The 14,950-nt window shown below is 46.7% G+C and overlaps 1 protein-coding gene across 4 annotated transcripts in view; it reads left to right on the top strand.

Annotated features, from left to right (window-relative positions):
• Positions 1-14,950, top strand: part of LOC149334847 (uncharacterized) — a 221,262-nt gene that overhangs the window by 78,624 nt on the left and 127,688 nt on the right. For 3 of the 4 annotated variants that reach the window (XM_089551475.1, XM_089551474.1, XM_089551477.1), the window contains exons 30-35: positions 2,221-2,484; positions 4,195-4,248; positions 6,338-6,579; positions 10,142-10,250; positions 11,244-11,273; positions 11,985-12,128. In XM_089551475.1, the coding sequence (XP_089407601.1) occupies positions 2,221-2,484; positions 4,195-4,248; positions 6,338-6,579; positions 10,142-10,250; positions 11,244-11,273; positions 11,985-12,128 (843 nt within the window). The remainder of the gene's footprint in view (positions 1-2,220; positions 2,485-4,194; positions 4,249-6,337; positions 6,580-10,141; positions 10,251-11,243; positions 11,274-11,984; positions 12,129-14,950) is intronic. The other variant, XM_089551476.1, reaches the window with a different exon arrangement.

The following is a 14,950-nucleotide window of genomic DNA, read 5'->3' on the forward strand; positions in this document are numbered from 1 at the left end:
TTTATGCATACTTGTACCTGTGCATACAGAACTCATTAAGTAAAACTCTTGTTTGGACGAGCTGGTTCATCTTTGAAAGGGTACGTACTTGCGCGAAGAGGACGGGGCTCAACACAGGAACACACACGACATGTACAGAGCGCAACTCCCAACTGGTTTGTTTTCGTAGAAGGCAGATACATTTATACCGGCGCTGGGCAAACACAAGATTAACAAGCAAATATACGCACTGTACATGTCAGCGTGCGTATATTTCGTCTGTGTCATGGTTTTTTGTATTTGATTATTGAATTCAAGGATATCAATTTTACACGTATTGCTATCTGGTGGCACACTTGGCGGCGGGACACTGGCATGAACAGTGCGTATATTTGCTTGTTAATCTTTTGTTTGCCCAGCGCCGGTATAAATGTATCTGCCTTCTACAAAAATAAACCAGTTGGAATTTGCGCTCTGTACATGTATGTGTTCCTTTGTTGAGTCCCGTCCTCTTCGCGCAAGTACGTACCCTTTCAAATAACGCATTATAATGAGCACTGGAGTTTAATTGGCACCATGACCGCTAGCGGAACCTTATGCTGGTCTGCATTTCACTGACGAAACCTAACTATAGTGCTTGTTAATATATCCGTTAGGCAGGCACGTATCCTGGGGACGGTATCGAGCCACGGTGTACCCAGTTAAGCCCCCCCCCCCCCCCCCCCCCCCCCCAACGGTCCTTTTGGCAGTGCTCAGCTAGAAGAAATCACCTCGGGCCGAAAAATTGCTCGCTACGTGTCTGCCGTTGGGGCTCTCATATAGAGAGTTACATAGGGTGCAATGACGCGAGGAGCCCCGCTGCGTGGGCGGGACATGTGGCAGGTGCCTTACGGAATGTGTCGACTTGGTGGACGTCGCTTTGCTCTCCTCGCTGCCACGCGTTTTTCTACTGGCCTGAGAAAAGGGCAAAAATTTGCTCAACCACACCGGTGCGGGTAATTACTAACGGCTGGCTTCAAGTCATTAACTGCAATCAGGTGCCTCTCGGTAACAGATAACAAGTTAACGCTTAGAATTTAGTTAATCACTTTACTAGTGAACATGATTCGCCTGTTTTTGACGTCCGCCGACGCTGGTGTACCGCAGAGAGATTCTCCTTACGTCAAAAAAATTTACTTTTAAAAATTAGTGCCCGGCATCCATCAAACACCTGGAATAGCTTCCCTGCCTTCATGGCAACGAGTGCGAAAAACACAAAGGGCAAGCCAAATGGGCTTTCAGGGCTTGAGTCCTTGGAAAATTCGTGTGTTTTGGCTAGTTGCAATGTCGAAGCTAACCAGCTTTAGTTCAGCTTTGGTTCTTTTCTGAACTAGTACACTGTGCTCTGTTCTCGCGTTTTCCGTCTTATCAGCGCTGAATGAGTTTACTTGGAGCCCTGTGCCCTCTGAAGACACCTTTTGCTTGTCCTTTGTGCCTTCCGCGCTGCTTTCAACGTTTGAACAAATCCAACGTGCATCTACTGTCTATCTATATATTCGCCGAACAAGTCGGAAAACATAAACGAAAGTATAGGGTATAGTCGGTGTTCCTTCAATACGAACAAACGTGTTTATTCAAAGCCCAGTAACACTGTACGACAAAGTAGGGACGAACGACACATGCAAGACGGGTAGTTAAGAAGAACTTCTTGTTGGGCGAGTTGGTGCATACTGTTGTCGGTACGAATTGCGCACAAAAGACACACACAGGAAAAGCACGAGGGAGACTGAAAGAGCGCAACAGCGCGTCAGTCTCCCTCGTGCTTTTCCTGTGTGTGTCTTTTGTGCGCAATTCGTACCGACAACAGTATGCAAGACGGGGTGGCACCCATCTTGGTTACGCTGATAGCCTTATTTCCCCTTTCCAAGCAGCGTACTGGTTGTTCATTATGAACGCAATCAGACAGCAGCACTATTCAGGCAGACAAGTGACGGGAAAGCATATGTGGGCCCCGCCGCGGTGGCTCAGTGGTTACGGCGTTCAGCTGCTGACCCAAAAGACGTGGGTTCGATCCCGACCGCGGCGGCCAAATTTCGATGAAGGCGAAATTCTAAAGGAGGCCTGTGTACTGTGCGATATCAGTGCACGTTAAAGAGCCCCAGGTGAACTAAACTTCCGGAGCCCTTCACTACGGCGTCCCTCACAGCCTGAGTTTCTTTGGACCGTTAAGCCCCAATAAAAAAAAGCATGTGTGGTTCGTAGTTACCGGGCCATACTGCGATGCGTGGACGCCGTGGATCAACCAGGACAGTCCCGCTGACGACGGGGGCGACAACGAACTGCTGGCGAACGTGCCTCGCTTCTCCGAGATCTGCCCCGAGCTGGCGGCAGTCGAATGTCTGCCTGCGTCCCCCGTGCAGAGCCAGGAGGAGATGTCCACGTTGGCCGAGCCCTGCAACAGGAAGGGACTTCTGTGCCTGCCCGGCACCCCCTGCATCGACTACAAAGTCCGCGCCTATTGCACATGTGAGAAGCTAAAATATAACGCATGGTAACAAAATCGCTTAGTACTTTCACGAGCTCCGTGCGCCATGAAGCGATAAATGCTTACTAGCTGCTGTGTAGCAATCTGTACTAAGCGGTGCCTCTTGCTGAGCGATTACGCACTAATACAGGACGATGTGCGTTCGATAGTATCATGTGAAGTTTAGCTAACATATATTGCTAAGGTGCGAGAAATTGTGCTTGGTAAGGAGTGCCTGCCCAGGGAAGCTGCTCAGGCCGCTGCCGTCACGACAACGTGGAAAGAACTGCAGCCTTCGATTAACCGATAAAGGCTACGTATGACTCTAGACTAACCCAAAAGAATGAAATGAGAACGGAACGGGAATTTTGTTACCTTTTCTTACGCGTTTTGAAGAACAATGAACTTCTTTCTGTGTGGCTTATCGGATATCTACAACAGGTCTGCTTCCATAAAGACATCTTTACGCTCAACTTCAGCTTTCTTTCAGAGCGATAGCTCTACTCCTAAATGGCCCACCTCCAGCGAGTTTCAGCGTATGGCCTCTGGCTCCGCAATTTGACCTCTAAAGAGCCACGCGTGTTTCTAGTCACGTACGCCGAGCGTGCCAGCTGCTGCGGAGAGGAGTGAAGAGGGTAGTCGCGTAAACCGCGCGCGCCGCAGAGGAGGTGGGTAGTTGCCGCACTGCGCACGCGCACGCCGCTGCAGAGAGCTCCGGCATAGGTTCGCTCCGTCGCCGTCGCTTCGTTGCTGAGAGGAGGCACCCCAGGTGGGCTGCATGGCTGCATGCTCCCTCCGTGACGTCACACACCTTGACCAAGTGGAGCGGGAAAGCGTCTGCCGGCATTGCATGCGCAGGGCATGATGATGGGTTTCGAACGCCGGTGCACTTTGATGCGTTCAACGGAACGCTGGTTGTGTTCGATGCAACGCCCGGTCGCCCACAGCCAAAGCTCCCGGCCGGGCATGGTGCGATGACGTAATGTGGTGTGAGGAGGAAAGTGCGGAGCCCTTGAAGAATTCGAGCACGCTTTGGGTGTTAGCGCCGCGGAGAGGTGAGGAGGAGGCTAAAGGTAGCCCCCGCGCATGCGGGCGCCGCTGAACCAGCTGCGCTTAATCACGTGACATTGGTGATAAAAGGTGGCGCACTGTCACAAACACGTCCCCGTAAAGAAGCCAGCGATACACGTTTTCTCGTTCCTGTGTTGGCCGTGCACGATGCCTATTGTGGACAAGGTTGTGAAAAATCATTTGCCTCGAAAGCTGGAGACGCCCGTTCTTGACCACGGGAAAAAAAGCGCAATTTCGATACCTTTAGAGGCGATTATTAAGGTGTAACAGAGAACGTAGGTGGCTTTCTGGGTATAGGGGGTTTAACGTCCCAAAACGACTCAGGCTATGAGGGAATAGGTGGCCTTCTAAACGTTTCTAAGCTGAAGTTTGACTTGGTCGTGAAATACAAAGGGTCTGTCCGAAATAAACGCTGACAAGCAAGGAGGGTAGTGATTTTGGCTTGTTGATAGGTAATGATGAGTATGGACAAGCCCAAAGGCGCAAGAACCACAGCGGGGAAGTGAACAGACGCAGTGCATCCTGACAAGGAAGTGATGCGTGGTGATCTGCAACAGAAAGGACAACTAAATAATCGGAACAAGAACTGAGCCAGAGAAGTTGTTTCTCTTTCTCTGACACTCCCTCCCCTTGCCTCGCAGGTCCAACAGAGGCACCAACCACCCCATCTTATATAGAGGTGACCACTGAAATAAGTAAGTCGCCCCCTTGGTTTACATCTTATTTACACTAAATGCTTTTGAGAGGACTTTCAAAATAAACGAGGGTCTTTAAGGTTAAGATGGCAGTACTGATAGCACATTTTTATGTTTGCATAGTATAACGGGCCATCCACTGTTCCGCTGCACCGCTGTCAGGATCGACCTGGCCAAGGCTAGCACACTTTATCGCTGTCAATGTACTGGCAAAGCTACAGGCGGAAATTGCATAAACTATCGGCGTGGGCATGGTGTTTTGCATGTGTGCCAACTTTGTCCTGTCACTATAGCTGACATCGTCGCGACCTGTGAGTAAAGTAATTTAATCCAGTCATCTGCCGAGATCCTTCCTCGTTACCATGTTTTAAATATCGGCGCACTAATTGGCCTGATATTTAAGAATCCGCTGAATTTTGTACCAGGCGAAGGCATTGACGACAAATTGATGTTAACCTGCGTCGGTAGATTACCACTTTCTGGCGTAAAATTCATGCCAATTTCGCACGCACATCCGTGAGGCCATGACCCCAGAGTCCTCTTCATTCTTAAATTCGCGAGGTTGAATCGATTTGCGCGAAAATATTTAAATTGGCTCTCTCCGGCAAGAAACGCACATCTTGTTGCCTTAGAAACATCGAAATAACTACAAAGAGTTGACAAAACAATCTTCACAGAGAACTAAAACTAGGTGGAGATGTTGTTAGTGTCCCTTTAAAAACAAATTCCCGCTAGAATGGAAAGTTGGGCGAGTTGGAAGCTGTTCATGATGAAAAAGGGGGCGCGAACAAAACGGTGACAAGGAAAGAAGACAACAGGACGAATGCCGGTTATTTTAAAGGGAACGGCTTCTTAAATACAAAATGATACCAAGGTAGCGACAAAAAACATAGTTGTCATATCATGGTTAAAAAACAAACAAAGAAGACAAAAAAGTAAAACCTGCGCAGATAGCATATATTTCCTTCTTTGATGGCAAGAGCGAAGGCTTTCTCACGCAGTTTCCATACGAGGCTATGTGAAATGCTTCAATCACCTCTCTGGTTCTTTGTTGGGGGTGACGATACAGCACCTCAGTGGGCTCAAAGAGAGGACGGCAATTCTTGTATTCACGAAGATGTTCGCACCCCCCTTGACTAACAACCATTTTTTAAGCCGTTTCCTTCCAAATAAAGCAGTTGTGAAAAAGGCGCTCGTTCAGTTGTCTTATTTCCTTGTCGCCGTTTTGTTTGCGCCCCCTTTTTCATCATAAATTCCCGCTAACTTCGTAACGCGGTAGGGCACTGCCGATCACTGATGCGCGATATGCTATTATATTATGAGCGACTGTCTCAGGTGGCATTCTTGGAACTCATAGCCAATCGACAACAATTTTTTTCTAAATACACGACCGATCAGACAAAAATATACACGACCGATCAGACAAAAATATACAGAAACCAAGAAACAGAACAAACTATGGTAGGCAGTCTTTAAACTGGCAAATCCAAAACCTTTTGGTCTCCCATCCCGAGTTAATTGATATTATGGAGAAATCTTCCTCTCTCTTTGCTTTTCCTAAGCGGGCGAAAATTTATTTTCAGGAAAATGCACTATAATTTTTTTTCTGCTTACATCTTTCTATTGATCGCACATTTGTTTTATTTTTTATGCACACAGTTAGTTTCCATACATATGTGGGATCTGTATCTGCTCTTGCACTGCTCTGTTTTGTGTCCTTTTTCTTCTTTCTTTTGTTTTTCTAGGTATACTATTAGTTTCCATACGTATTTTGGATCTATGCTCTTGCACTGTCCTTTCCTGTGATTTTTTTAATGAATGTTTATATTAGGAAGTTGTGTTGTAGAAACATTTTCATTGTGATCATTATATTGTTTAGGTATGTGTATATATGTGCCCCTTGCTGTTTTGTTCGAGTGGTGCTTAGGGCCCAGTCAGGCGGAATGATTTTCGCCTTTTGCCCTCTGCACCAAGGCACTGTGTTGTCTAAATTTTCTTGAATAAAAAAAAAAGAGGGGCCTCTGTCAACTCGCATTTCAACTGGCTGGTACCTCAGTGATCGCGATTCAATTACTGCCTGGCTCGACAGGCGTGTGTCCTGCTGGCACCCATTGGTACGAGTGCGGCATCCGCTGCAACGCCACCTGTCACCACTTCCATCGCGCCCTGCGCTCCGAGGGCTTCTGCGCGGACGAAGATGCGGTCTGCGTTCCGGGCTGCTTCGGCGCCGGCTCCCGCTGCGAACCCGGCAGCCTGCACTTCGACCGAGAGAGCTGCGTGCCCGCACAGCACTGCCCCTGCGCCCTGCCCGGACGGGAGGCGCCGCTCGCCGTGAGTGCACGCTCCTCTTCCTCTTGCCCAAGTGGGAGCTCAATAGGGGACATTCAAAATTCCGCAAGTGCGCTTTCCCGTATAACAGTGTTGCCCAAAACAAGATGGCTGACCATGCGTTTCCAGCTGAAACAAAGCGAGAAAGACTAGTTTTATTGCGAAAGCACTACTAGTTGCACTTTCAGCCCGTCGCGTAGCGAGGCCGGTAGCTACCATATTAGCATATTGGATTGGATTGCATTGCATTGCATTGCATTGCATTCGATTGGATTGGATTGGATTGGATCGGATCGGATCCGATCGGACTGGATTGGATTGGATTGTATAACCGATGCATCACCACAAGTCTAACCACAAGCATCACCACCAGCTACACTACCAGCTGAACCATGGCGTAGCTACGGATATTGCTTTCGCAGTTACCGGGCTTAACCAAGCTAAGCCACAGCCATTTCTTTGTTTGATTCTTCCAAAATACGTTTCTTACATTCTATCCATACCTTTAGCGCCTGTCCTGTGGCTCACGCAGTTCCTTTATAGCGAAGTCGGCCATCTTGTTCCTGGCAACGTAGTTATGTGGGAAAGCGCACTATGTCGCTCTTGCGACATAGTCCAAAAGTGGCGGAAAATGTACTAATCCAGTAATTGGAAAAGTAGAGGCAGTAGCTTGACTTCACAGAGATGCACAAAGACATGCGGGAAAATTTTTTCATAACGAAAAACTGTATTGACAAATTAGTTATATGTGCCACAAAAAGTGGATGTTGAGCCTTTCAGTTATTTTTCTTTATTGAATACAATTCTGTATTTTTGTGGATTTCTATGAAAAGCGCTCGGCGCTACAGCGGCCCATTTCTCGCTCACAACGCAGACGACGACGCTCTTTCAGAACAACGGTAGGCGTTAAAATGCGAAAAAGTATTTAAAGCTGGAAATGTGTTGATTCGCAGTGCAGTTTACAGTGGAAAGGAGTCGAGCTCAAACTTAATAAGAGCGTCTTTCTACAGCAGTTATGTACCTTGTAATTGGCTTCGAATGTTTCAGTGCGCCAGCGCTTAAACCCTAATCTCAGATTTCGCCGTTCTTTGTCAGGCCGAAGCCTCAGGCTGGTGGCTCAGCTGCCCACCGGCTTGTCGGCAACCTGCCAGCTGGCTTTATGGCCAACTATGCATAATACTTTATGGCAAAATATTCTATGGCCGCGAGTGGGTTTCGAACCCTCGACGGCGCGAACAGATCACCTTCACTGGTAACTCCATTAGAACATTACGTCATCGCCGCAACCGAGCATCCCGCGTGTTTGTCTGTCAGTCTCTCACGCTCCGCTTTGGATGTCGTCGACTTCATGAACCCGTGCGCAGTGGATCTAGGAGACATCGCCATCGCAATGTCCCCTTAAAGGGCAGCTGCTGCACTTTTTTGAGAATTTCGCGATATTCAAGGATTAAAATGTATGTAGGCTATAGATAAAGCATGCCAAGTGTTTTTGCACTAGCATTTAAAATAGTGACGTAATCGACGATTGAAGTTTGCGCTTTTTCTCAATGCACCAGAGGAGTGCAGAAAAACTTAGCGTGACGTCACAGAAGGTATGATTTCAAATTACCGCTGTCGTCTGCCACATCCTGCCCTGACGCTTTAGACGCTGCCAAACAACTCTCGGCAGGGTTCGCCTTCGGTGACATTGGTTTTTTCCCTTCAAAGCAGGCGTTTGTGCGTTGGGAATGAAGCGATACCTTCGATGACGTCATTATGCGCTCCTCACTTGGCACTGTGCGCTGCGGAGAAGCTTGAAAGGCGTCAGGATTTTAATCGGCGATTACTTCACTATTTCAAGTGCTAGCCCAAAAAGACTTCGCATGCTTTACCTGCAAGTTTCACACATTCGACTCTCTTAAGCTCGTTGATTTCTAAAACCTATGCAGTTTCCCCTTAAACCGAGCCTCGAACCGAAACCGAAGAGCCAGCAAACCTAATTCGCACATGACCACGTTAAATCATCCCTGTATTTTTTAAATCTCTGTCAAGTACTTCTTTGAAAGAGCACGCAGCTTCCCCTGGTTTGTTCCTTTCGAAGGCTCGAAGAAAAAACGGTGCTCGATGCCTCGGTTGTACTCTGACGTAACGATATCAAACCGAAATAGCTGGTTGGCTGCTATTGATACTATACGGCTTCAAATAACTGCTCTAAAAGTGTTTGGGGTCGTTTGCATGCGAGCTACTCTGATTATAAACATTGTCCCTCACTGCTTCGATTTCTCCGCAGTATCGTGCACTTCGAACGCTCCCTCGCATTTTGAACTCGTTCTTAACAGGTAGATGATTCGTCGCTGAAGGTATGACAATTCGCGCAAATGTACGCGTATAACGCTCGTTCTATGCACAATCGCAAAACAGTTCTTTCCGCTGTGAGAATTCACAACAAGCCTGGATTGAACTGTAAGAACATATATGTTAAAGACTGAGGTGAATAATAAACGTTTCATCTTAACGATTTCTGATGAATAGTAATGTAATAAAAGACTCCGGACGAGTGTTTCGGCCAAAAGATCAAGTGTAGCGAGAGATTTCAATCGGCAATCGGCAAGACTCCTCCATGCAGACGGCTTTTATAACTGTAATAAAACCCTCTGAAAATTGAGTTCGGTGTCGGCTTTCAACTTGTACAGGCGCGAACAAAAGTAAACGGAGCACGGAACTGTCTGAATATTTTTCACGCGTCACCAAATCGAAATTTCCAGCAGTGGTACGCGCATGCTGGTAGCGGAGGTTGGTGGGCTTCCTTGCAGACAAACAGCGCTTCTTCATTTTCAATGGAGAAGGCGTGATTGCACTTCGAACGGAATAGCGTGCTCCGTTTACTTATGTCCGCGCCTGTACTTCCACAAACTAGCAGGCCAAGGTGACTGATAATTCGTCATCCTGTTCTAGCGTATCACGAGTTGTAAAGTTTTTGCTGGAATTTTATTTTATATGGATCTGAAAGATTTCGAATTATATATTTTACTTCACTACCCATCGGGTATTTTCTATGTGGAGTGAGAGCTGCTGGTAAAATTTCTCGTTCTAAAAACAAAACACGGATTACAAAGAAACAAGGCTGAGGACGGCTTCGTTTAATAAAAAGAAAGAATATCTAAAGCTTGTGGGCTCGACTGAATTCCAACAGTAAGCACAAGCGAATACAATCGCTTCTCAGCTCTCCATTCTTCAATGAATTCATCAGCCGCAGCGGCAGCCTAGTCGGTTGAGCACCCGCCTCGCTTGCGGGAGGTGCGAGGTTCGATCCCCAGTGCCGCCGGGCACCCACCGGTGATACAATGGCTACAAGCTTTCCCCTGGTCTCGTGCTCGGCTTCTTTAGGGTGAAATGCTTGGGAAATGGGTCTTTGACCCAACCTTGAGTAAAATGGCCACAAATTGGGCTTCTACCGCACGAGGCGGACTTATGGTTGCTTGAAGGTGGAACTTATCTCTGATCCATCAAGGAAACTGACGCAACTTTTTCGCTTCTTCTGAGGCTACTCTAGAGCACAGGATAATCCTTCCCTCCCCTATTGTAGCCCGGTGAAGTGGTGGAGGTTGACTGCGAGAAGTGCCAGTGTGCGAACAACAGAGTGGACTGCCTTGGAATCCCCGGCTGCGGCACCACTGCGCAACCGGAGACGACCAGTAAGCTGCTCCTGTGCCGCGCGTAGAGGTTCTTGTGGCTGCTGCTATGGCAGGGAGAGATATTTGGTGCATAGTTGGTTGTAAAGTAAAAGAGTTGCACAATCATACATTTACTTTGAGGTGATAGGGTAAAATAGGGAAACTTTTATGTCCAACAGACAGAGGGTAGCCTGAAGGCTACCTGCCTAGACGATGGCCGAAAGGTCTTGACTCTCGGCGGCGGCTTTGGCCAGTCGGACGAGTTGTAGCTGAGTCGCCGGGTCGGAGCTCAGTAGTAAGGTCTCCCATTGATATTTCGTGTTTATACCTCGTCCCTCCCGGGGGGCATGAGGACATTCCCATAGTATGTGGTCCAAGGTGGCCCTAAGTTCGCAGTTTGCGCATTTGTCTGATAATAGCCCTGGGTACATAAGACTCCAGGGGGCCCTGTTTGGAAAGGTGTAAGTTTATAGTTCGTTAAAAGTCAAATAACTGCGGAATGCTGTATTTTGAACTTGATTGCCGCCAGTGGTTGTTCGTATATGAGACTACAGAGCTCCTGGGACCCCATAAAATTGTTTAACGGTCCCTGAACTATTCAACCTACAAAAATATGTATACTAGCGACGGTGGAGAGGAGGGGACACTGAATCCAAGAAGTTATTTTTTCTGAATATAGAACACTAGTACGCAAAACAAAATCGATATACTTATGAGTTATACATAAACACTCAGTAGATACAGACATAAAACATCACAATACCAGAATTACTGGGCGGAATAATTACAGAGAATATCTGAGAATACCAGGAGCACCGAGCTTTAGCTGGCAAAGAAATCGGTTTGTTCAGTATTTATCACTCCAACTTTAGCGCCATTCTTTTAAGGATCCTTCGCGAAGTTTGCAATGCATTAATAATCACGCATGCATGTCTTGTTCGCGCATCACTGCGGGGAACCAAAAGTATGAATCCCCTTTTCTCTTTTTAATGTTAACTTTTCTCCTTATTTCAGCAACGCCAGCTCCAACCACAGTGTGGTCACGTAAGTCTCTCTTTTTTTCTGCTTCGTATCAAGTTTAGGTCGCTTAACAAAACGCCCATAAAGAAAGAGTTGCCGCTTGGGCTAACGGCATGGTCACGTGTAAGTTAATCGCGGCATTGAGGTTACACCCATGCAAGAACACATGCATAAAAGCTTATATAATGTGGTGAACAAGAGTTGCAAAATGACAGAACATTTCTCCCAACTATCACTGCAGTAGGTGGTTGAAGTCGACGAGTAGTTCAACAAAAGTGTTCAACAAAACTTTCTGAGCTTGGGGGCGCTTGTGTTTCCAGTAGAAGTTCTCTCTCTCAGCAGTTTTCTTCTCTCCCTTCCCGTTTGCCCCCGTGGCGATGTTAAGGTGTGCTATACCTAGACAGCTGTTATGTTTTCACTTTTCTCCAAACCTAACTCAGCCTATTGTGCATTGTCTACCACGTGGTTTCGCAGTTCTTCCGTTTTCTCGTTTATAGCGTGTCACCATTCTTGTACGACAACAGCAACAAAAAGAATCTCGACAGCAAGCTTAACCTTAACTGCCAGCGTACATCCATACGCAAATGGGATGGATGCCGACTATCGCTGACTGGAAAGCATTACAGGCTGGCATTGCCCGACTTCATGCGGGGCAGTGCCCGTGAGTGTCGGGTTTTGTAGGCGCCATCACACCTCCATTGACATCCACTTTAAATTTTTTGCTTACGGCAACAGCGTCTCCCGAAGGCGGCTGCTGGACCCCGTGGCTGAACGGCGACAGCCCCGAGGGACCCGGCGACTTCGAAGACGTCCGCACCTTCCAGGCTGAGGGCAAGGCTTGCGTTCAGCCGGCAGCCATCGAATGCAGGGTTGCCGCTGGTGAGGAAGCCAACCTCGCTTTGCGTAACCGGCGTTCATTTCACCCAGCCGGCTCAGTGGGGGCTAAAGCGTCGAGATGCTGGGCGTGCAACTATTACTATTATTACTGTTATTTATTCCGCGGACTGCACGCTGTGCTTTGGCTCTCTGCCTGCATCTAACTTTTATTGTGACGAGACTTTTGTTTTCTTTTCTTTTGAGTTTTTTTTTAATGCTCTGTTTTTCGCTTAAATTTTTTTTCTTCTTTGGAACATTTAGTTATTTTTCATTTATTTTGAATTGGCGTCAAGCCTGGCAAAGCATTGCTGGTCCAGGCATTCTCTCTCTTTCTTTTATGTTTTTTTTACCCTTTTTTTAGAGGAACAATAAAAGGGTAAAAGGGCATGCAACTTTGCAGGTTCGAGTGAGAAACGGGAAAACTGTTGTGCATTAAGCCCTAAAAGAGACTTTCCTCACTGTTAAGTCATTATTTATTCGTTTATTTGCTTTTTTATTTGTACATACTGCAGCCCTATTGGGCTATTGCAGGGGTGGATGTGAACAAAACACTGTAGAGAAACATGGAATACAACAACGGCAAACATCCGAAACAATATAAGTGAAATGCAAGAAAAATGGCAAAACTATTCAATATCCGCTAAAGACAGCTCTAAAGGAAGAGAGCGAGTAGCACCAGGTAAAGAATTCCAACATTCGATTGCACGTGGAAAGAAACTGTATATGAAAGTGTCCGTGCGGGCAAAATAAGGCGTGATGTTTAGGCTGTGGTGACTTCTAGTTTTAGATGGTATAGCAGGGATTAGGTAGTCATTTGCAGAGGTCCGGCAGGAAGAGTTAATAATGCAATACAGAAATTTTAAAGACTGATGACGGACTGCGCAGTTTTCCAATTAAGAAATTTTAGCGAAGTTTGTGCGATTATTGGTATAGAAGATGCGCTCGTGCTTTTACTAAGGGTACCTCTCAGTCGCCAGAATGCACAAACAGCTGCCTGTCATATCTCTGTGGTTTGTAGATTGTTGCGGCCTTAATTGAGCTAAGTGCATTCCAGAGAACGTTTGAGCCGTAGTCCTTCACTATGAGGAGTGGCCTGTAAACCGCTGTGTTCCTCTGGTGCTTAAACATCGGTTAGCAACCATTAACCAAGCGTTCAGCAAGCATTATCGAACTAGTTTACTCCAGACCCGCTTCAAAATGAAGACCGTCGGAAACGAAAATTTTGACACAGATACGAAGCAGGATAACATGAAATGCGGAGGATCTGCAGATACCTCAAAGTATTTAAAAGGACTCGAAAAGTACTTTTTCGGACTGCTCGCATGTCGAATGGTCACTTTAGGTGGCATATTAAGAAAACGAACAGTCACCGACACCAAGAAAACCAGAGGGGGATATTTCTTGTTTTTGTTTTTAACTTTATGGTATTGACAAATAGAAAATGAGTAGCGTAACCATTTTATGGCCGAAATATAATTGGTTACAAAGTAGAAGAAAAGAAAACACATGCCGTCAGAGGGATTCGAACCCACTACCTCCATGGGTCGCGTGCGACGCTCTGCCATTTAAGCCAACTGCAGGCGATCTCCTAATTTAGGGGGTGTTTACGATGCGTGTAACGAGCCTTGCGGATGTTCACCTGCGCCCACCTCGCCCGGAGCGGCGAACATAAAATGTCCGGTAGGAGGCGCTGATTCGCGTCTTCTTGCAGGCAGCTAATTTAGTCGTACGAGTCTGCTGCACTGCATTCTTCACTTTCGAAAGCCTAAGTCACTGACAGTGCATTAACATGAATTATAACGAAAAAACGAAAGCCAGCGCAAAAAGAACACGGACCAAAAAACTACAGGGCAAACCAGCGCCGTGTTTGTCCTCTGGTCTTTTGGTCCATGTTTTTTTTTTTTTTTTGCGTTGGTCTTTTCCAATATGAATCTCATTTGCAACTAGCCCCGTTTTTCTTTATAACAGGATTTTTAATAGACACTGCGCTAATGCGTGAATATTAACGTTCATGCATTAGCACAGCGTTCATTAAAATTCCTGTTATGATGAAAAACGGGGCTAATTGGAATAGATACATATTAGAAAAAGACCAGCGCAAAACATTACTATTCAGCCGTCGCGGTGGCTCAGTGGTAGTGTCGATCGGCTGCTGACCCGAAAGACGCGGGTTCGATCCCGGGCGCGGTGGTCGAATTTCGATGCAGGCGAAATTCTAGAGGCCCGTGTACTGTGCGATGTCAGTGCACGTGAAAAAACCGCAGGTGGTCAAAATTTCCGGAGCCCTTCGCTACGGCGTCCCTCATAGCCTGAGTCACTTTGTGACGTTAAACCCCAATAAACCGAACCTCAGTGTATCGAAAACCGAGGATCGAGCAGGCGCCTTGTCACACATGTAACAGTCTTTGTCAAAAGTAACCAGGCTGCATGGTTTTGCTTCTCCGTCGTATATTTAAACTATTATGCCAGCCCGCAAGCTCTAAGTCTCTGTATGGTAAGGAGAACCCCTGTCCGAACCTTCAAAGAACTTTTCGACCTTAAGGAAAGCCGTAAAGGTTCTACTATACGAATGAGAAGCAAACCATACAGCCTGGTTACTTTTGAAAAAGACTGTACATTGCGCTGCTGGCTGATACGTGTATAATGCAGCTGCTATAATGCCTGCCGTCACCGGCTTCAAGCTTATTACATCTGGCTCAGCTTTTGTCTCAGTTTTTGAGCGCTGTACTTGACTATGTTGAACGTCCTTCAGAGCCTGCAAAAGTACTAGCTACGATGAGGCTTTCACTTTCAGGAAGCTATAGCAAAAATATATACATGCGAAC

The sequence above is a fragment of the Amblyomma mixtum genome, chromosome 7 (assembly GCF_055824585.1).
Source record: "Amblyomma mixtum isolate Tamu chromosome 7, ASM5582458v1, whole genome shotgun sequence".
Lineage (NCBI taxonomy): Eukaryota > Metazoa > Arthropoda > Arachnida > Ixodida > Ixodidae > Amblyomma > Amblyomma mixtum.